General features: G+C 46.6%; 1 protein-coding gene and 1 non-coding gene across 2 annotated transcripts in view; both read right to left on the reverse strand.

Moving 5' to 3' along the window:
• The window catches only part of LOC122801350 (nucleolin-like), a 345,442-nt gene that overhangs the window by 260,968 nt on the left and 64,166 nt on the right, over positions 1-20,308 (reverse strand). The window contains exon 7 of the mRNA XM_044070890.1: positions 9,504-9,627. Within this exon, the coding sequence (XP_043926825.1) occupies positions 9,504-9,627 (124 nt within the window). The remainder of the gene's footprint in view (positions 1-9,503; positions 9,628-20,308) is intronic.
• Positions 9,684-9,749, reverse strand: LOC122801452. The gene has a single exon (XR_006364728.1). It is a non-coding gene; the product is annotated as a small nucleolar RNA SNORD82 (small nucleolar RNA).

A 20,308-nucleotide genomic window follows, 5' to 3' on the forward strand; every position in this document is an offset into this window, starting at 1 on the left:
CCGGCTCGAGGCTCCCCTTATATCCCACAATGCTAGCCGGTATTACCTCAGATCTCGTTTGTAAGCTAGGCCCAGCCAATAATAAATCCAGAACTACTGGAAATGGGAAAACCCACCTCTAACAGGAAAGGAAGAAGATGACCTGAAACCTGATGAGGGAATATATGCATAGTATAGCATATACATATATATAATAGAGGTGGTAGAAAGAGAGGTCACAAACAAACTCCTCTAGGTCTGTCCAGGCTAGGGGGAAGGAGGGTGGGACGCAAGAAAGGAGGAGAGAAGAAGACAACTAACATGGAACGTTATGGTAAGAACATAACTTCTATATGTTAAGTTGTCTATCTCGCCTTCATTCTTGCTGGATGGGACCGCGTCCCTAGCACCTTGACCCGGGTGGCCTATCGGAACAGACTAGAGTACAGTGGAACCAAAATTAGCTCTGTCTAGAAGCTAAATCCAACTTATAATGAGAAAAGAAAGTGTGAGGAGTAGCCCATGTAGCTGCTGCACAAATCAATAGGCAGCCTGTCTTGGAAAGCTATAGAGGTAGCCAAAGCTCTAGTCGAATGTCTAATTTCATATACAAAGGAAATCAGGGATGTTAGCCATCTGGAGAGTGATACCTTCGAAACTGCAAGGCCCTTTCTGCTTTTTGCATAAGAGACAAACAACTGGTCAGTTTTTCTGATCTGTTTGGTCCTGTCCAAATAATACCTTAATTGACGATGAACATCTAGCCAATGCAATTTTTGTTCAGATCTGTTAGAAAAGTTAGGAAAAAACACAGGAAGGTCTATGTTTTGATTTAGATTTGCCGCAGAGGCTACTTTAGGTAAAAAGGATGGATTGGTCCGTAATGATACCCTGTCCTTATGAAACAACAGATACGGTGGTCGACTGCTGAGTGCATGAAGCTCTGAGACCCTTCTAGCTGAAGTAATGGCTATCAGAGAGTCTTCCAGGATAGCAATTTCATTGAACAGGAAGCTGCAGGTTCAAAAGGGGGAAGAATCAAAGATGTGAGAACTAAATTAAGGTCCCAAGAAGGAGGAGGAGTTCTTATAGGAGGTTTAAGAAAAACTCCTTTCAAGAAAGCTTTGCAAAGCTTGTGAGACATGATGGCAGAATCTGAGATGCCCACATGAAAGTTAGATATAGCTGCCAATTGAACTTTAAGGGTAGAAGGAGATGAACCTGCATGGAAAAGTTCAGCTAGAAAATCAAGGACTGTTTGGATGGGAGCAGTGAAGGGATCCATGTCCCTTTCTTGAGCCCAATAGGTGAAACGTTTCCGCTTACTCAGATAAATCTTCCGAGTGGAAGATTTATGGGAAGCTATCAAAATATCTCGAACAGAGTGAGATATTTGAGGAAGCCTGGCTAAGGTTGGAACTGGAGGAACCAAGCAGTGAGGTTCAGAGAGGGGAGGGAGCGATGTAACTGACCCGATTGATGGATCAAAAGATCTGGAACTAGGTCCAGATGCCAAGGTTGCTCCAACAGAAACTGATGTAGAAGGGGGAACCAAACCTGTCGAGGCCAGTAAGGAGCAATGAGGATCAATGAGGCCTTCTGAGCGATAGCTTTCTGTATCACTTGAGAGATTAGTGGGAAGGGAGGGAATGCATACAGAAGTCCCCGGGGCCAAACTTGGACTAGAGCGTCTCTGCTGGGCTGGCCTGGTAACAGGAAGAGGGTGAAATAATCTTTGCACTTGCTGTTTTGGGGAGTAGCAAAAAGGTCGCAACAAGGCTGACCCCACTTGAGAAAAATTTTCTCCAAGATAGAATCCTTCAGAGACCACTCGTGAGGCATGAGGATAGCTCTGCTCAACTTGTCCACGATAAGATTGGACTTCCCAGGGATGTGCGTTGCTATCAGAATACGCTGAGAAGAAATCGCCCATTGCCACAGTCTGAGTGCTTCTCGACATAGGGGGTAGGACCTGGTTCCACCTTGTTTGTTGATGTACCACACTGCAGACATGTTGTCCGTCTGAATTGCTATCGTTCCCAAGGGAAGAGAGTCTTGAAGGGCTTGCAACGCTAAAAGCACTGCTCTCATCTCTAGAACATTTATATGCAAGCGGCGTTCATCTGGCTGCCATATGCCCTGGACTGTTCTGCCCTGAATGCCCCCCCCACCCGATCAGGGAGGCGTCCGTTGTCAGAGTAGCAACCGGAGGGGGAGGAACAAAGGGTCTTCCTAGGAAGAGCTGGGGGGAAGAAATCCACCAAAGAAGATGATTCTTGCATGCTTGCGTAATCACAATGGTGTGGGACATCGGAAGTTGTTGGTACGACCATTGTGTGAAGAGCATCCATTGAAGGATTCTCATGCGAAATCTGGCTAATAGAAGTAGAGGGATAGCAGCCGCCATAATCCCCAGGACTTTCAGAACTAATCTGACTTTGACTGTTGCTGTGGAAGAGAAGGGAGGCCAGTTTGTGTATGTCTGCTATTCTTTGGTCTGCGAGTCTCGCAGACATGTGGACTGTGTCTAGATTTGCGCCTATGAAGGTAATAGCACGACAAGGCGACAAAACAGACTTTTCGCAATTTATTGAGATACCTAACTTTTGAAAAATGCGAAAGGTGTAGTCTCTAGCAAGAAGATGCTTGGTAGGAGCTGTGAGGAGCCAGTCGTCTAAGTATGGAAACACCTGGAATCCTCAACGTCTCAGGTGAGAAGCTACCACTGCCATGCATTTGAACACCTGGGGGGCAGTGGTGAGTCCAAAGGGCAGGGCTCTGAATTGAAAGTGACTGGTTCCCAGCCTGAAGCGGAGGAATCTCCTGGAGCGTCTGTTCATTTTTATATGATGGTACGCATCCTGGAGGTCTATAGAGCACATCCAGTTTTCCTTTCCCAATAGGGGTAGGATGGATTGTAGCGTGACCATCCGAAATCTTGTTTTCTTGACAGACTTGTTCAAGATACTGAGATCCAAAATGGGTCTCCAGTCCCCTGTTTTCTTTGGAACCAAAAAACTTGGGAGTAGATTCCGGATCCTTGCTGGTCTGCTGGCACTGGCTGAATGGCTCTTTCTGCAAGCAACTTTGAAATTTCCAACGCTGCTTGATCCCTTTGAGCGGGTGGAACATCTGGAAGGGATTTTTTTGATTGATGTGGAATGCGAAAGAACGGAATGGAATAGCCTTTGGAAATGGACTGTACCCACTTGTCTTGAGTTAGGGATCGCCAGGCTTCTGGGTACAGTGACAATCTTCCCCCGACTGCCTCCAAAGGTGGACAGTCGGGCAACACCTCAGGGATGCTGGAAGGGCTCATCGGAAAAGGTTTCTCGATTGCCCTGGTTCTGCGGACCCCCCCTGCCTCTAGGGCGACGTCTACCATTATTGTTCCCCCCTCTGCCTCTGGAGGGGAATAGACTCTGTGCGTCAGGCAAAGTCCCTTGAGATTGTTTGCGGAACCACATTTTCCCACTTTTCTGGCCTAGGAGTAGAAAAAAAGACTCCGACAGCAGAGTTTTGCCATCCGTCTCGCACCTCGTCAAGGTTTCTTTCACTTGAGGACCAAAGAGGGATGATCCATCAAACGGGGAATTAGTGAAAGACGTTTTAAAGGGGTCCGCAAAATTGCATAGCCGCATCCAGGCATGCCGGCGTAAGGCTACACCTGTCCCTGCGGCTCTGCTCGCTTCATCAGCCGCATATGAAAGGAGGCGCATGGAGGAGTTAGCTATAGAATTTAGGGTAGCCAGCTGAGCGTTCATCTTGTCCTGAAAACCCGCAGCTGTAGGATCCTTTAACATCTCACTCGCTTCCTTGATCAAGTCTCTTTGAAGACGAGTGAAATGACAGAGGTAGTTCAGCGAACGCATAGCAAAGGTCGCTGACTAAAACATCCGCTTCCCGTACCTGTCCATAGACCTAGATTCCTTGTTAGGGGGATGGACAGGCACCGAAGGATCAGCTAGCTCCTTCTTATTGGCGGCAGCTACCACCATAGCATCCACAGAAACTCCCTTAGTCAGAAATTGCTTATCTGCTGGTGCTGTGATAAACTTTGAAGGTCTCCTGGGGGTGGGGTCCAGAGTCAGGAGCCGTCCAAGCCTTTTTAGCTACCACCTGCATGAGGGGGTCAAAGGGGGACACACAGGAGGTGGAAGGGCGAGAGCCAAATGCCTCAAGATACACAGATTCATCCTCCGAAGGGTTAAGGGCTGGCCAATTTCCCCTGTTTCAGGATCTCTAGAATGTCTGCAAAGGAGACATCTTCAGAAGGGGAACGGGGGGAACCCTCGGAATCCTCTAAATCCGTGTCAGAGGTGACAGACTCAGGTGAGTCTATGTGCTTCCTCTTACACTTTCTCTTCCTAGGGGGCACCCCTGCCAATTCAGGAGAGGCCTCAGAAGAGGATGAGATCCCCACAGGGGATTCTTGAGGAGCTGGCTCTCTGCAGTCTGGAATGAGGGAGTGAGCAGACCTGAGGCACCGAAGAGGGAGGGACGGACGGAGCCGACTGTGGTGAACCGGGTTCCAACACACTCCGCATGACCTCGAAGGCACCTCTGTCAGGCAGAGCCAAAGGTCCCCGCTCCGAAAAGCTGAAAACCTCCTTCGGCACCGACAGCGATGGCTCCGAGGCCGATGCCGGAGCCAAACTCACCAGCGCCGAAGCGCCGAGAGGGAGAGCGGGGTCGGACAAGGGTCCGATGCCACTCACCCCCTCGGAGCAGACGAGGAAGAGATTCTTCCAAGGAAGAAAAGACAATTGTATCGGTTCCGACGCTACCATAGTCTCTGTTCCGAAACGCCCCGGCTCTGAGCTCAAAGGAGTCGGAGGAGGAACATTTTGAGGGACAGGGTGAAGCAGACTGATGAGTCGGGCTCTGAAGCATTTGGGCCAGTGCCTCGGACTTAAGTAGTCGACTCACTACCCTCTGAAGGTCATGATCAGAAAGCCTCGATGACCTAGAGGAGTGAGATCTATGGCTCCATTCAGACAGCAAGGGAGATGCTGGAGCCGAATGAACGGAGCCAAGGGACGGTGACCTGGACCTCTTTCTAGATGTCTGTTCCGATGGTCTGATCGGAGCCGACTCAGAAAATTCCAATGCCTCGGCTCCAGCCGGAGCAGAGGGAACCACAGAAGTAGCAGCTCGCGTCTCATCGGCTCCAGCCGGAGCCGATGTTGTAGTCTTAGGCGCCCACTCAGTAGCTGGAGTCGAAGACCTAGGAGCCTTAGAGGGTTTACCCGAAGAAGCAGTCGGGGGACCTTCAGGCTTAAGCAAGCCCCTTAAGATGAGCTTGTTCTTTCTTTCCTGCAGGACTCTAGGGCTGAAGCCATGGCATACAGCACAAGTGTCCTGCAGGTCCCAGGCAGTACACACAAGAAGTGTGACAGTCTGTCAGAGACATTTTCTGACAGCACGAGTCACACTTTTTGAAGCCTGAGACCTTCGAATCCTTGGACATATCAAGGAACAAGTGTAACCACACACAAACACACCGATTACACTATATACTAAGAAAGAAAACAAACTAAATAAATTAGTATTTAGTGTTTAAGACCCTACAGAAAAAAACACACACTCCAAGGGGATGGGAGGGCCCAAAGGCCTAAGGGAAGAACATATAAGTTCTTGAGGTAAAAAAAAAAAAAAAAAAGGGTAAGAAGTTTTTTTTATCCCTTTCTTCTAGTTAAGGGGAAACTGAATGGAAAACTAATTTAATCAATTTTTTAAACTATTTCCTACACTAAGCTGAAGCCGGTGAAGCAACACGTCTCGATAGCTGTAGCGGCAAACGAGATCTGAGGTAATACCGCCTAGCATTGTGGGATATAAGGGGAGCCTCGAGCCAGTGGAACCAACTCTCGAGCTTTAACCCATCCAGCAAGAATGAAGGCGAGATAGACAACTTAACATCTTCTCTTACATCAAGAAAAGAAGGTACTTCTCCACAGCCAAGCGAGACCACGTCCTAGCTACACAAGCGGCAAATGAGATCTGAGGATATGGAGCAGTGCACCATGGGATACCCGCTTAGCCCAGCCAATGAGAGACTTTGAGCTAGTAAAAATCGGCTGAGTAGGAGCAGATATTCGGCTCAGAACCCACGGGTACGAATGTAGGCGAGATAGGACTACTACATTGGTTGAGGAAAGAGATCCAGTACAGGTCTCCAAGGGCCATCTTTTTTGGGGAACAGAAAGTCCATAGTAGAATCCTTTTCCTTCCTGCCCTAGGAGGAACAGGTTCTAGTGTTCCTAGTTTTTGAAGGTCTTGAAGAATTTGTGGCAGGAGGTGGATTTGGTATTTGGAGGGAAAGGGAATAGGCTTTGGGATGGGCTTTTCCCTCCAAGAAAGGAAGTATCCATTTTGAATGATACTGTGTACCCATTGATCTGAAGTGATGGTTTTCCAGATAGGTAAATAGTGGGATAGGCGGGCTGACAAGGGCATATGGGAAAGGCAATTACGCATTGTTGGATGCGCTTCTATCCTGAAAGGACTGTCTAGGACTTGGTGGAGAGGGGGCAAGTTTGGAGAATGCTTGCCTTCTGGTTCCCCTTGTGCTTGGCAGATAAGGGGGTGGCAGAGGAAGGGGTTCTCCTGACAAGTGACGTTTTAGCAGGGTAGTCCCTGTAATACTTTGGAATAGGGGACAAGCAAATGCTTGATGTCCTGTAGATCCTTGCGTTTCGCTTGCAGGTTTTTAAAAGGTTCTGCAGACTGTTTAGCAAACAAAAAGGTTATGGTGTAATGGGGTTTCCATAATCTTAGTTTTAAAGTCTTCTGGAAGAGGTTGTAGGTGCAGCCAAGAATATCTGAAAAGGACAAACAAATTGCTGACCTAGCAGAGGCCTCTGCAGCGTCATAAGTCCACCTAATGGAATGTCTACCTGTGAAGTCAGACACAATTTTGATGTTATGTCTGATTTAGTAAGGCAGTCAGGTGTGGTAACCAGGAGATTAGTAGCTTGTAAGACGAGGTCCAGTGCCATTTAACCATACAAGTATGGTAATTTATAACACGAATGGGCCAGGGTGGAAGAGTTGTGCACTTTACAAAGCCTGTCCATGCTTTTGCTATCAGCAGGCAAAAGGGATGCAGAGGGAATAAGTCTGGATTGCTCGTCTGGGGAGACCGCAATAACTGCAGGGTCTGCCGGGGGGGGGGGGGGGGGGTGGTGGTGGTGGGAGGTTAAACTAAGAATTTTTAGTCATAAGGAGCCTTACAAAACCTGCCTGGTGGTCAAGAGTCGTTTTTTGGATGCAGAGGTAAAAGCATCCAGATAAGCAGGTAAGACTGGTGGAATGGCTGATGGGGAGGGAGACCGTTACTGGTCCCCCCTCAACACTGGTAGGAACAGATGTCCGAGCCATCTCCATAGACATGCAGGCTGCAACTTCTGAAGAGGCCTCCTTGACGGGAGCTGAAGTAGTCGGTTCTGTCGGATGTCCCTCAACTCCTAAACTGGCAGCTGGCGGGATGTCAGATGGCAGAGAGAATGGAAGTAGGCCTGGAAACCTTGGCTTTTTCCACTGTGGTAGAGTCTGAGCAGCCGACTGGGTCCATTCTAAGCGTGCAAGCTTTTGAGACACTGGTTCTCTAAATATAAATTTAATGTGGCCAGATGGCTGTGAAGGGACTTCGGTACAAAGGATTGGCAAATAAAACAAGCGGTATGACAGAGTTCCTTCCAGAGACCAAAAATGGTTGTGGGAATCCTTGTTGTATCTGATGCCAGCTACGGCATTTGCCCTTCTAAGCAGACACTAGCTAACATTAGACACAGCTAACAAAGCTCAAGCAAAGCAAACAAAAAGTTTTCCCCAATGGGGTACTTAACTTTAAGAAGTCTTCTAGTAGGAGTGAAGCAGAAGATGTGAAGTCTGCGGCTGGAAAGTTCTGAGGTCTGTGCAGGCAGAGGTCACATTTACAGGTTTGTGGTTTATGGCCCTACGTGCAACTTCCCACGCACCTACAGCAACCAAGCTTAAGCTTTAGTATAAGAGCTGACTTCAGGTAGCCTGAGGCAGGAAATCCCATAGTAAGAATACTGCAACATAGGAATAGGACAGCGATCACACTGACCTTTCTCTGGACTGTTAATACAATAACTAGTACTCCTCCACTTTGGAGAAGAAAGTTGACAGATTTCAGTCAACCTAGGAAGATCATTCTCTGGACCACCAAGAAGGATTTACTCTGAACCTCAAGAAATTCAAACTTTTACAGAAGATTCATGTCAAATATGAAGGACTTAAGATGCCCGATAGAAGCAGTTGCCCAAGACAATGAATGTCCCCAAACCCTTTTCACTGAAGTGAATTGGAAGAACCAATCATCCAGTTTTCTGGATTCAGTGGTACTGCAGCTAATACGCCACCAGACTCATGAAATGAGTTGTATGCAGTACTCCACCTATAAATCTTACTTGACTTCTTAGGTGCAGAGGGCCAACAGTCAGATTTCTGAGAGGTTGCCAAGTCAACTTTCAAAGCTCCCAAAAAATAGAAAAAGTGAATGGTACAGGTGCATCCAGTACCAGTAAATCAAACTATCTTTCTTGGGCCTCGTGCTTCTACCCTCCCACCTAAAGGAAGGCTTCAATCTTAAGGCTCACTGAGATCTCTTTAAATGGAGAATCAGAGTGCAGAGACTGTGCTCAAAAGATAACCTAGAGGGGAGGGCATGTGAGAGAATTTAGTTTCCCCCTTCAGTTTCTTGCAAGTCCTTAACCAGAGCTGGGAAGTAACCCTTCTTCCATCTGGAGGCAACTCCTTACCCAGAAGGTTAAAACCTTGTTGCAGGGACTCTACAGCCTTCAAGGACATGAAGCTTTAGATAATGGGAACTATTTTCAGGCAGAACAGTTAACTACTGCCTGTTTACAAAACATCTGGCAAGAGGTACTTCCCAAATTCCAAGTCAATGTGTGGCTTCTTCTATTGTTTATCTATCCTGGAAGGTAATACTTCACTGACACCCCTCAGTCTCCTCCCAGAATACAATGTACAGCCTTCCAACCCAGACAGGACCATGTGTAGTGTCAAGTGCCCAAAGAATACCACAATACATGATCAATCTGGATGGACATGCCCAATTCCTGACATCATGGTAGCCTCAAGAATGGCTTCAGGAGCGCAGGTGTCCACTTCTGGGAACGGGAAAGTACTTTACCTAAAATGACTGGGACCACCGGATGCTTGTGTCCCCTTTTGACAGGAGGCTGGGAACAGTTGTGCACTAAAACAAAACTGTCTTTCTAAAAAAATATTCAATTTCAGTAGACCACAGGGCTATACTAAAAACTTTCCTTCTCCGAATCAAGCCACCACATGCACTCAATTTCAAAAAGTCATGTTTTATGTTCACTAACTGCACAAAACATGCTGGCACTTACAGGATCCAATTCTAACCAAACTCAAGCAAAAGCTACTCCAGCAAACAGAACGAACAGACCACAGAAAAGTTCTCCCCAAAACTGAGACAGATATTATCTAAAATATCTAAAACTTACTTTGTTGTTGCAATTCTCACATCTGTAACATTGAGGCCATATGTGGAGAAAAACTGTGTGAGTGCTTCAACAAGTTCATCCTGATCTTCTGTGTGCTTCAGATTCCCAACATACAGAGAAAAACCTGGAAAAAACAGTCAGGTGTTAAGCGACTATAAACCGAAATAAAGATACAAGCAAGTACATCAGAACTTAAAATAACATCACGCATCAGCATTAAGTCCCTGATGGCTCATCATTTGTACTTGCCAAAACATCACAGGATGCATCTTAAAAGCAGCATTTAATTTCTTCAGAAACAAAGTAGCACAGTTATGTAGCAAGCTTACCACAGAGGCTGGAAAGAGGACTGTTGCAATAATCCTTACTATGGGACTCTAGACATGCCTCACTTCAAGAGAACAATTTCCAGAATTCAGGAGCCCTCCCCCGGTAGTACAACCAACTCCTATGCCAATGTAACAGCAGCATCTTCCTACCCAATGCAAAACCTTCATATCCACCCCTGACAAGGGAAAGGAAGATAATTACAGAAGGTGCGTGTCCAGTCTTCAGGTGCAGAATATGGGAAAAATGTGGGACAAGGAAGTAAAGTCATGTATGTATTTGCCATAAAGTTAGGTGTTAGTGTAATGATCTTTGTTTTCCCTGTCTTGAAAGCATGAGGCATACCCGAACACCAGAGAATCCTTCCCCAGGACTGGCAGACATCCTTCCAACGTACACCAGTGCATACACAAAGTAGTCCACCAGTACAATTCCCTCAAATCCTTGGAACTTAATTATAGATGGTCTCTCTGGCTTTGGAATGACCTCAACAGCAAAGATGAGTGCCCAGTTAGGGCACTTTTGTTCCGTGTTCTGCTCAAGAGAGTCTTGAAAAGGGACCACTGGCAGTGGGCACTCTAGACTGAACAGGCTTACTTCTGTATGCACTCTTCCTGTGCCATCTAGAAAATAAGACATGCTCTTTGTTCTGTGTTGCAAGCAGGTCTAGCTCTCTGAACAGACTTAGGATCTTAGACCACTGACTGTTAAAGTACATCTATGGTGATGGTGGCTTTGCCACTCAAATGCTTAATCCCTGTATCACGGCCAACATTTCCTTGATGTTTATTTAAATTTCCCTTCAGTGAATACTTGTGCCCAGACTCTTAAAATTGTGGGTGAACAGCCCACCCCAAGCTAAACTTGAAGCATCTGTTATGGCCCGACTAGGTTCATTCCAAAGTGTACCCCCCCCCCCACACCCCAGTACAGAAGCAGTTGTGCTGGGGTCAAAGAAACTCTAGCTATGTATGGAAAGTTAGAAAAGCCATTCCATGTTAACAGGGATGATGGACCATTATGGCTCTGAGACACAACCATAGCTTTCACTGTAAGCTAGCATGAGAAAAATCAGGGTACTATTAAACAGTAATGAGAAAGCCATTTGCCATGAGTTTTCAAGTCTTCCACTTTCTCCAGAAAAGGGAAGGCTTACTTCAGATTAGAATCCGAATGACTCAGAAGAGTTAATATCTTATGGTCTCTGGCAGGGTTTTTGGAGGTTCAGAGAGAACCCCAAGCTGTCAGGCAGATTCATGGAGAAAGGGCCCTGCTGACCACCTCCTGAGAGGCTACTGGATGCGGCAACTGTACAAGTATGGATATGGATGCCAGAGTTTATGGATGCCAGAGTTTATGCAAAAGGCAATTACAGGGCATCCATTCTGTGTATACTGTGGAAGCAATATATACAAACCAAACTAATAAAGCCAACCACATGCACAGAACCAGTGTGTGTGTGCAGTCCCTGTGGATGGGGCTGGTATTATCCAACAAGGCTTCTGAGGTACAAGACAGATACAGCATCTTGTAAGTAAAGATCTTGAATTTGTGTACTTTTTTTTGGGGGGGGGTCGGTGTTCAGCCTCAAGGTCTCAAGGTTTAAGATAGGCCCCTCTACAGCTGCCTTCCTCTCCTTAATGCATGAAACAGCTTTGAAGTGTTATTTTTCTTACATACTAATCTGTAGAACCTACAAGTCCTTGGCAAAAAAAAAAAAAAAAAAAAAAAACCCTCAATATTGGGAGGCAGAGTCAGTCTAGTCTCCCTGTGGATGTTGAGGGGTTGGCAGCCACACACAGTCATAGCTGCTCCTTACCAAACACTGGGATTTCTTACCATTGCCCTACTTACAGTAAAATGGTTCAGAGTTGGAACAGTACAGTAGTTATACTAGTTTCCATCCACCCCATTTCTACACAAGGGGTCAGGGTGCCAATTTATATTTACACTGCCATGTGGCTAGTCCTGTCACAGCAGTTCTTCCATAGCACACCAGCACAGGCACACACCTATGGCCAATTTAGAGGGTCCAATCCACCTACCTGCACGTCTTTGGAACGTGGAAGGAAACCGAAGCATAAACAGGAACACAGGGAGAACATGTAGACTTCATACAAAGTTCTTCCGGCAACAGGTGAACCTCTTGCTGTGAGGAAACACTATCCACTATGCCATCACTGCCAAACACAGGTGGGTTAAAAAGCTTTGGCTCCTTACATAAATTTGCCCCGTTGCCCCATTTTTAAAAGTCAGGCTCCCCAAAAAGCAAATTCTTGCCAATGGTAGCATTGAGGAGCTTTAGACACCCTCTGTCAAGTTTCCAGCTAACAGCCCATGGATGCTGCATCTACATAACCACACGAGAGAGAACTAGTCAGGTGGCCAACCACACTAACACCTCACTTAACTGTCAGACATGCACAACTATTTCCAGTCCAACACCTCTATAAGCCAGAACAAAATTCTTCCTCTTTACTTTTATGGGACTCTGGCGGACAAAGTTTGCAGACAATTGTAAGTTGGGAGCCATTACCAATTCCCCAAGTGATGCTGACCATCCTACAGAATGGCCTCACTGAGACCAATGACTGGTGTCAGAACCATGGCCTTAAGCTCAATACCAAAAAATGTAGTCGCCCCCTTAGGGAAAAAGCTGGTTCCCATGAATTACATCGATGGAAGTCCAATGAACACGGGAGGAGTTACAAGATCTGGGAAAACAGGATGACAGCAACAGGGTCTACATCAGATTCATACTAGGCCATCTGCCCTAGGGCATTTATAACCCTAACCAGGGTGTTTGGCTTTCGCCACCCATTTTAAATTAATTTTGCTATGCCCTTTTTCAAGGTTAGTATACTGTGCCTCTGTCTAACAGTGACACAGAAGTGATACCTGGGGAAAACCTACGATCTCCCATCCACTCATCAAGATTCCTCTTGGAGAGTCAATGAGGGACTCTGCCTAACCTTGACTGGGATTTTATTCCAGAGTGAAGGGAGCCTCTGGGTTATGAATCTGTCCCTCCAGCATGTCCTATTTATTTCAGTGCTGAGGTTCAAGTCTCTGAGCGCGTAGCTCGATGGGATTTTGATTTTCTGAGGTGCAGCATGTCCATTAATTCTGGGTTGGACATGGCTTTATACGTCCGGCACAGATCGCCTCTGAGCAGGCGGTATGCCACTGAGTATGGCGTTTCTTTAACCAGGCAGCATATGGCATCTGAGCCCTTTGATCCTCTTGGTGAGGTACTTTTGGGGTCTTTTCAGTTGCTGCAGGTGTCTAGTAAAGTACATCCCAAAAGGGGCATTGTACTCAATTATGGGTCTGATGAGGGATGAGTAAAGAGGCACGATGACCTCCCCTGATCTAGATGTGAATCCCTTCATGATTAGGTAGGCTATATAAAATGTTCTAACCACTTTGACCACGTGGTTGTCAAATGCGAGATTGCTATCAACTTGGGTCCCCAGGTCCTTAATTACTTCTTCTGTACTTAATAGATTACCACCTATGTGGTAATTTGTGGGCACTTTGTTTTTGCCAAAGGGGATGACTATACACTTTTTGGCATTTAGCTTGAGGCCATGGCTCTGGCACCAGTTGTCTGTTTCTATGAAGCCCTTTTGGAGGATGCTTGTCTGCTGGAGTGTCGATTATGGCGCCCAGTTTGCAGTCATCTGCGAACTTGGTCAGCCACAGTCCTTGCATGTTGGCCTGTACCTCAGAGAAATACAGACCGAACAAGAGAGGTCCCAGGACTGAGCCTTGTGGGACGCCACTTGTAACCGGTTTGGAGTCCGACATGGCTCCAGCAATTCTAACCATGTGGGTTCTGTCCTTGAGCCAGTTTGCAACCCATCTAGTGACATAGGGGTTTATATTTAAGCTGGTGAGCTTATCTATAATGCCTGAGTGGGGTACTGTATCGATGGCTTTTGCGAGGTCCAGGTAGGCGGTGTGGACCACCTTCCCCTCGTCAATGGCCTTGGTGACAGTTTCAAAGAAAATCGACCAGGTTTAAGAGGCAGGATCTGCCCTTAAAGCCGAACTGGGTAGGATCCAGTGCCTGTAGGTCCCCAATATCTTTATTTTGAGGTCCATGATGATCCTTTCCATAGCTTTGCAGACCAAGCTAGTCAGGCTTATGGGGCGATAGTTTCCAGGATCCGTTGAGGCACCATCTTTGTGGAGAGGGACCACTGTTGCTGTACGCCACTCTTTGGGTACATATTCCTGTAGTAAGGCTGAGACTGAACAGTAGTTTTATGTTTGGGTTTAGCTCTTCTTGGAGTTCATGTAGGATGCAGTCCGGGACACCGTCTGGTCCCATTGATGCTGTGTTTTTTGCTTTGGAGATGGCGGCTCTTACCTGAGCATCTGAGATGTCAGGGGGGGCAGCACTCTGCTGGGATAGATATTTGCCCTTTTGGTGTGTGTGTGTGGGGGGGGAGTTTGCGCTGAACCTGTCAGCTAGGATGCTGGCAATGTCTGTGGGTTTGGTGTATTTGTCATTTTGGACCAATTCTGAGCATATCTGGGAATTCCCACCCAGGTTCCCAACATACCTTAAGAAAGCCTTGTGATTATCCTTGGTGTCCTGTGCAATTTTTCTCTCGAAGCTGGCCTTAGACGATTTTATGAGTGCCCATAGATTTTTGATACCGATTAGAGATGCCTTCCCTTTTTGGGATTTTGCTCCATCATGTAGTAGCTTCCTCCTTCTATTATATAGTTTGTTTATGGCTGGGGTCCACCAGACAGGACGTCTCCCTTTGGAGGATTGGGTCTTGGTTTTATTTGAGAATGCATCATCCATGCATTTCTGAAGGGGTTCATAGAATGCGTTTATAAAGGATTCTGCAGTCTGGGCCGTATTTTCCACAGGCCCGGGGGGCTTTGAAGGATTCCACCTCGGTTTTCGGGAAGTTTTTTTCACTGTGATTTTCTGGGCAGGGGGGGTGGGGTCGGGATGTGAATATCCAGTGAGATTAGTTTATGGTCTGATCTTACCAGTGAGGGATACACTTCTGGTCTGGAGCATAGAGTGCCCATGTTGGTGATGATCAGGTCCAGTATGTTTTCCCCTCTTGTGGGAGTGGTAACAAGTTGTTCCATAGCATTTGAGCTTATAAATTCTAGGAACCTTTGGGCTAGGGTGTTGGAGCTAGAGTAATGCTCCCAGTCTATGTTTGGGTAGTTGAAGTCGCCCAATATAATGGTGTTTGGAGAGACCTTCATATTTTCCAGTGTTCTCAGGAAGACCGGGTGGAGTTCCTGGGTTTGGGAGGGTGGTCTGTAGCAGGCTATAAACTGGAAGGCAGTTTTACCCACTGTTACTTGCACATAGATAGTCTCTGATGCTTCGTGCTTTGCCACCAACCTGGAGGTGTGGGTATCTGACGAATATTGATACCCCCCCCCTCCTTCTGTGGTTCAGTCCAAGTTTTGGAGCCGAAAAGCATGGTATGAGGTATAACCTGGTAGTGCTGGGGTGTTCTCGTGAGCCCCGAACCAGGTTTCTGTTACTGCACAGATATCGATGTTCTCCATGCTGAGAGTTTTGAGTGCGTGCATCTTGAGGTTTAGACTTCTGGCGTTTTGTGATACCTATGGAGGTGGGTTTGTCTTTTGAGCCTTGCCTAAAAAAAGGCACTATGGGGGTAGCAAGAGCCTTTGCCAATATCCGAAAGCCCAGGGCTGACAGGTGCAAGCCGTCCCTAGCAAAGCATCGTGGCTTGTCGAGCATGTCACCCCAGGCTGACAGGCATTGGATCCCCTTTGAATGACACCAATACTTAAGCCAGTTGTTGAAATTTATCATCTTGTAGCATCATTCTTGGTGAGGATAAGATGCTACTCAAGGTCAGGGTCATACCGGCCTGGGCTACATGCTCAGAGAGCTCCTCTACGTCTCTTTTCATGTAGTCCAGGGAGGTACTTCTCAGGTCATTCACACCAGCATGGACAATGACAGTCATATTTGTACTTGCCTTGGAGTGACCCGAGTGCTTGTGTTATGTGGTGGATCCTAGCGCCAGACAGGCAGCTCACCGTGACCTTCTTGTTCAGCCTGGTGAGCGGGACGTCAGTGTGCCTGACGACAGAGTCACCTATTACAAGTGTATCAGGTGTTGTTTAGCCTTAAGGGCCGTGACTGTTCGGCACACTGGCTTTGTGAGCTATGTGTTGCAAGTGTTTTGTTTTGGGGTAGTGGTTGCTTGGGTGTCTGCTGCTTAGGCAGATTATTATTTAGAGCCTCAGAGTATGTTTTTGTGTGCTTATGTGTTTGGTTTGCTGTCGTGGTAGGTCTATGTGAGACTGGAATTGTAGTGAGTGTGGTTTCCTTCTCCTCCTGACTGGTTACGCCAGTACTGAGTTGAGAGAGCTTAGCCTCCAGTTTGGCTATATGGTTGCTTCTCTCACGTGTTGGGAGAGGAGGAGAGGGTTGTCTGTGTACATGAGGCAGTGGTAACATTGCCTCAAGATTCCCAGATTCACCAGCTGGACCAGAGAGGAGATTAGTTCATCAAAACGTCTGAAGTTTGAACACCATATGTTCGAACTTCAAACCACGAAATATAAAAACATCGAAGTCTTAAAACAGACTTTCACCCATGGAAAAAAAAAAATGCTGTTCCAAGAACACACGGAACATACACCAAAACATCGATCCACACACACAAAATCCTACATCTAAACCCTACACTGAACTGTACATACACTGCCTATCCACTTACCTTAACCCAAACCCTAAGGTCTGTCACTATCGCACACCCACCTCACCCACGTCTCAACATCCACACAATCGCACACTTACCTGAACCAGACCTGTAACTTCCCACCAGTCCGGATACTCGAAGCCACAGAAACAGCCCACCAAATTCTTTCCCTGGGAAAGAATTCGGTGGGCTGCGACTTCGCAATTACCAGTGTTCTAACTTTACAGTTTGAACATCTGGCATTTGATATTCAACAGTTTCGACGGACTGATATAAACCGGATAGCAACCTCGCTCAACCACCACACTGCCACTGTGGTTAGAAAGTCCCTTTATGTGGCACATCTCATTACTAAGGGTTTTGCATCCAAGAAGAAAGAGGTCATTGTCTCCCGCTACTCTTCCCTCATTAGGCCAATTGAGTACAATGCCTCATTTGGGATGTACCTCTAGACAACTGCAACAACTGGAGAAGCCGCAAAAGTACCTCACAAAAAGGATTCTAGGACTTAAAAACTTGTCCTATATAGACAAACGCCACTATTCTCCATCTCATATCGCCTACTTAGGGGCGATCTCTGCTTGACCTACAAATCTATGTTTGATCCAACTCCATTAGAAATGCTACATCTAAAGAAATCCCAATCCCTCTGCACCACATGCTTTAAAGACCTCAACCTCAATACCACAACCAACAGAACAAGCTGGAGGTGCAGGTTCAAAACCGGGAGACTGCCCATGCTATGGAATAGACTTCCCTTACATGTCAGAGCACCACACCGGCCCTCTTCAAGAGAAATCTTGAGTGAATGGGAAATAAAAAATTCACCCTAGAGATCACTCCAGTGGCTCTACCTGACAGAGGCACTGGGAAAAGTACAGTGGTGGTGTGCACTTACCATAAATGTAGATGTTAAGAGTGTATGTTTTACATTCGAGTCATCTGCTTGCAGTAGCCCTCAGCCAGCCTGATTAACAAAATGGCAGGGGTATAAAACATGCAGCAGACGCCATTACATCAGTTTCTTGCCCCAAATGACAGGTGCCCCCTAATGGAAAGCAATTAAAAATAGATAAATACAAGGATATACCTCCAACAGAAAAGCAAACACCACAAAAAAACTTTTAGAGCACAGTAAGTGAGATTAAAGGTAAAGCCAAAGGAAGAAAAGGGGACTGCAGAGAGGGTAACCAGGACTGCAACAGTGAATACACTCCAACATCTACATTTATGGTAAGTGTACACAACTGTACTATGTTAATGTTTCACTGTTGCAGTCATTACATTTGGGTAGATTCCCAAAGCCAAGGTTGGGGAGGAGAAATTTAAATAGAATTAGGGCCAGCTATAAGGCCCTGCAAGACTGCAGTGGCAAAACCAGTGCTGGGTTTAGATAAAATTGGCAAATGATAATGCTTGGTGAAAGTATGTACATAACTCCAGGTAGCTTCTAAGATGTCCCTAGTAGGGACGCCCCTGAGAGGCTGTAGAGGTGGATGCAGCCCTGGTTGAATGGTGTCTGATGCCCTGTGGGATAGGCTTGCCATGGTGCTTACAGCAAAAATGAATGCAGTGGCCTAGCCATTTTGAAATGTTTGGTTTTGAAATAGCTTTCCCCTCTGTTCTTGCAGCAAATGCCACCAGTAGTTCAGATTTCATTTGAGGTTTAGTCCTGCCCAAGTAGAGCTTTAGTTGAAGACTTCGGTCCTGAAACTCAAAAAACAGTTGGTTATGTACTCACCATGTCCCATCTCGCCTCCATTCTTTACTCACGGGTTCAGAGCTGAGAATCAGCTCAGACTCTGCCAACTATTTCTCTAGCATGAAGTCTCTAATTGGCTGGGTTAACCCGGTATCCCAAGATGCACCTCACCCTAGCCCCAGATCTTGTTTGCAACCATACCAATCATAACCCACACATGACCAACACTGGAATTCCAGCCAAAGAAAGGCAGCTGACCTTGAAGGGTTCACAGAGCCAATATTCCTCCAAATCCTCTAGGAAGGGGGCAGGTGGGAGGGTACGTAAGAATGTAGACTAGATGGACCACATACATAGATTGTTTTGGTGAGTACATAACTAACTGATGTTATGTGGTCCTATCTTGCCTCCATTCTTTACTCAAGGGACAGCGTCCCCAGCACCTCTATCCTGGGAGGCTCATAGAAAGATACTCCTGAGAACTGTGGAACCAAAGGAAGCCCGGCCCCTAGAAGCCACGTCCAGCTTGTAATGAGTGATAAAGGTGTGAGGAGAGGCCCACGTGGCCGCAGCACAAATATCATCCAGTGAAAGCCTGGAATGGAAAGCTATTGATGTAGACATTGCCCTGGTAGAGTGAGCTCTGACGGGAAAAGGTAAATTTCTGCCTGCCGCCGAGTAGATGAAGGAAATACAATCTTTAATCCATTTAGAAATTGCACACTTGGAAACAGGACAACCTGCTCTGTTCTCTGAAAAGGACACAAACAGTTGATCAGACTTCCTAACCTGTTTAGTCTTGTGTAAATAGAACCTCAGTTGCCTGTGCACATCCAACTGATGGAACCTGAACTTTGCTTAATTGGAAAAATTTGGAAAGAACACTGGTTACCTCGATAGATCGGAGATTAACAGTGGATGACACCTTTGGAAGGAAGGATGGGTTAAGTCTCAGTGAAACTCTGTCCTTATGAAAACTCAAATACGGAGGTTTAATGGACAGAGCTTGTAGCACAAGGTTTATGTCCCATGGCATGACAGGCTCAGACACAGGAGGGCGAAGTAGCCAAGCGCCTTTCAAGAAGGCCTTGCAAAAGTTTATGGCCCATAAGAGATGTATGGAAATTGGAGATTGCAGCCAATTGCACTTTAACGGTAGCGGGTACGAGCCCTGACTGAAAAGCATGGCTAAAAAAAAAAAAAAAAATTTTTGATGGAATAGGGGCTGTGAAGGGGGTCCAAACCTTGGGCCCGAGCCCAAATGGAGAATCTCTTCTATTTGCTGGAATAAATTTTCCTGGTAGAAGATTTAGGAGATTAAGACAAGATGTGTACCACCTCCGGTGAAAAAGAATGCAGTCTAATTAGTGATGGAAGTGGAGTATCCAGTCAGCCTGAGGGTTCGCAGGGATGGATGGAGCTGGCCTGACATGGGAGTCAGGAAGTCTGGCACTGGGTCCAGAGTCCAAGGACCGTCTACTGCATACTTCTGAAGAAAAGGGAACCATACTTGTAGAGGCCAGTGTGGAGCAATATGAATCATCCTGCTTCCCAAGGATATGGCTTTTTGAATCACTCTTGGTAACAGAAAACAGGGAAAGCGTAGACCAGACCAGGAGGCCAATCGTGGGCTAGAGCATCCCTGGGTGACTCCCCCTGTGGGGGGATCAGTGTGAAGTACTCGCTGCATTTGGCATTGAGGGAACTGGCAAAGAGATCGCAGCAAGGCTGACCCCAACTGTTGAAAATTTGAACCGCCACTTGGTTGTTCAGGGACCGCTCGTAAGGCATCAAAATAGCTCTGCTCAGCCTGTCCGCTATCACATTGGACTTTCCCGGAATGTGCATTGCCACTAAGAACCGCTGCACCACACTCACACGGCCTCTCTGCAGAGGGGATAAGACTTGGTTCCCCCTTGTTTGTTCAGGTACCACACTACGGACATGTTGTCCAAGTGAATCACAATCGTTCCCAGAGGTAGTGCGTCTTGGAGTGCTCGCAACGCTAGAAACACCGCTCTCATCTCCAGGACATTGATGTGCAGATGTAC

Source organism: Protopterus annectens, chromosome 4.part1 (genome assembly GCF_019279795.1).
Source record: "Protopterus annectens isolate FY-2018-M chromosome 4.part1, PAN1.0, whole genome shotgun sequence".
Lineage (NCBI taxonomy): Eukaryota > Metazoa > Chordata > Ceratodontiformes > Protopteridae > Protopterus > Protopterus annectens.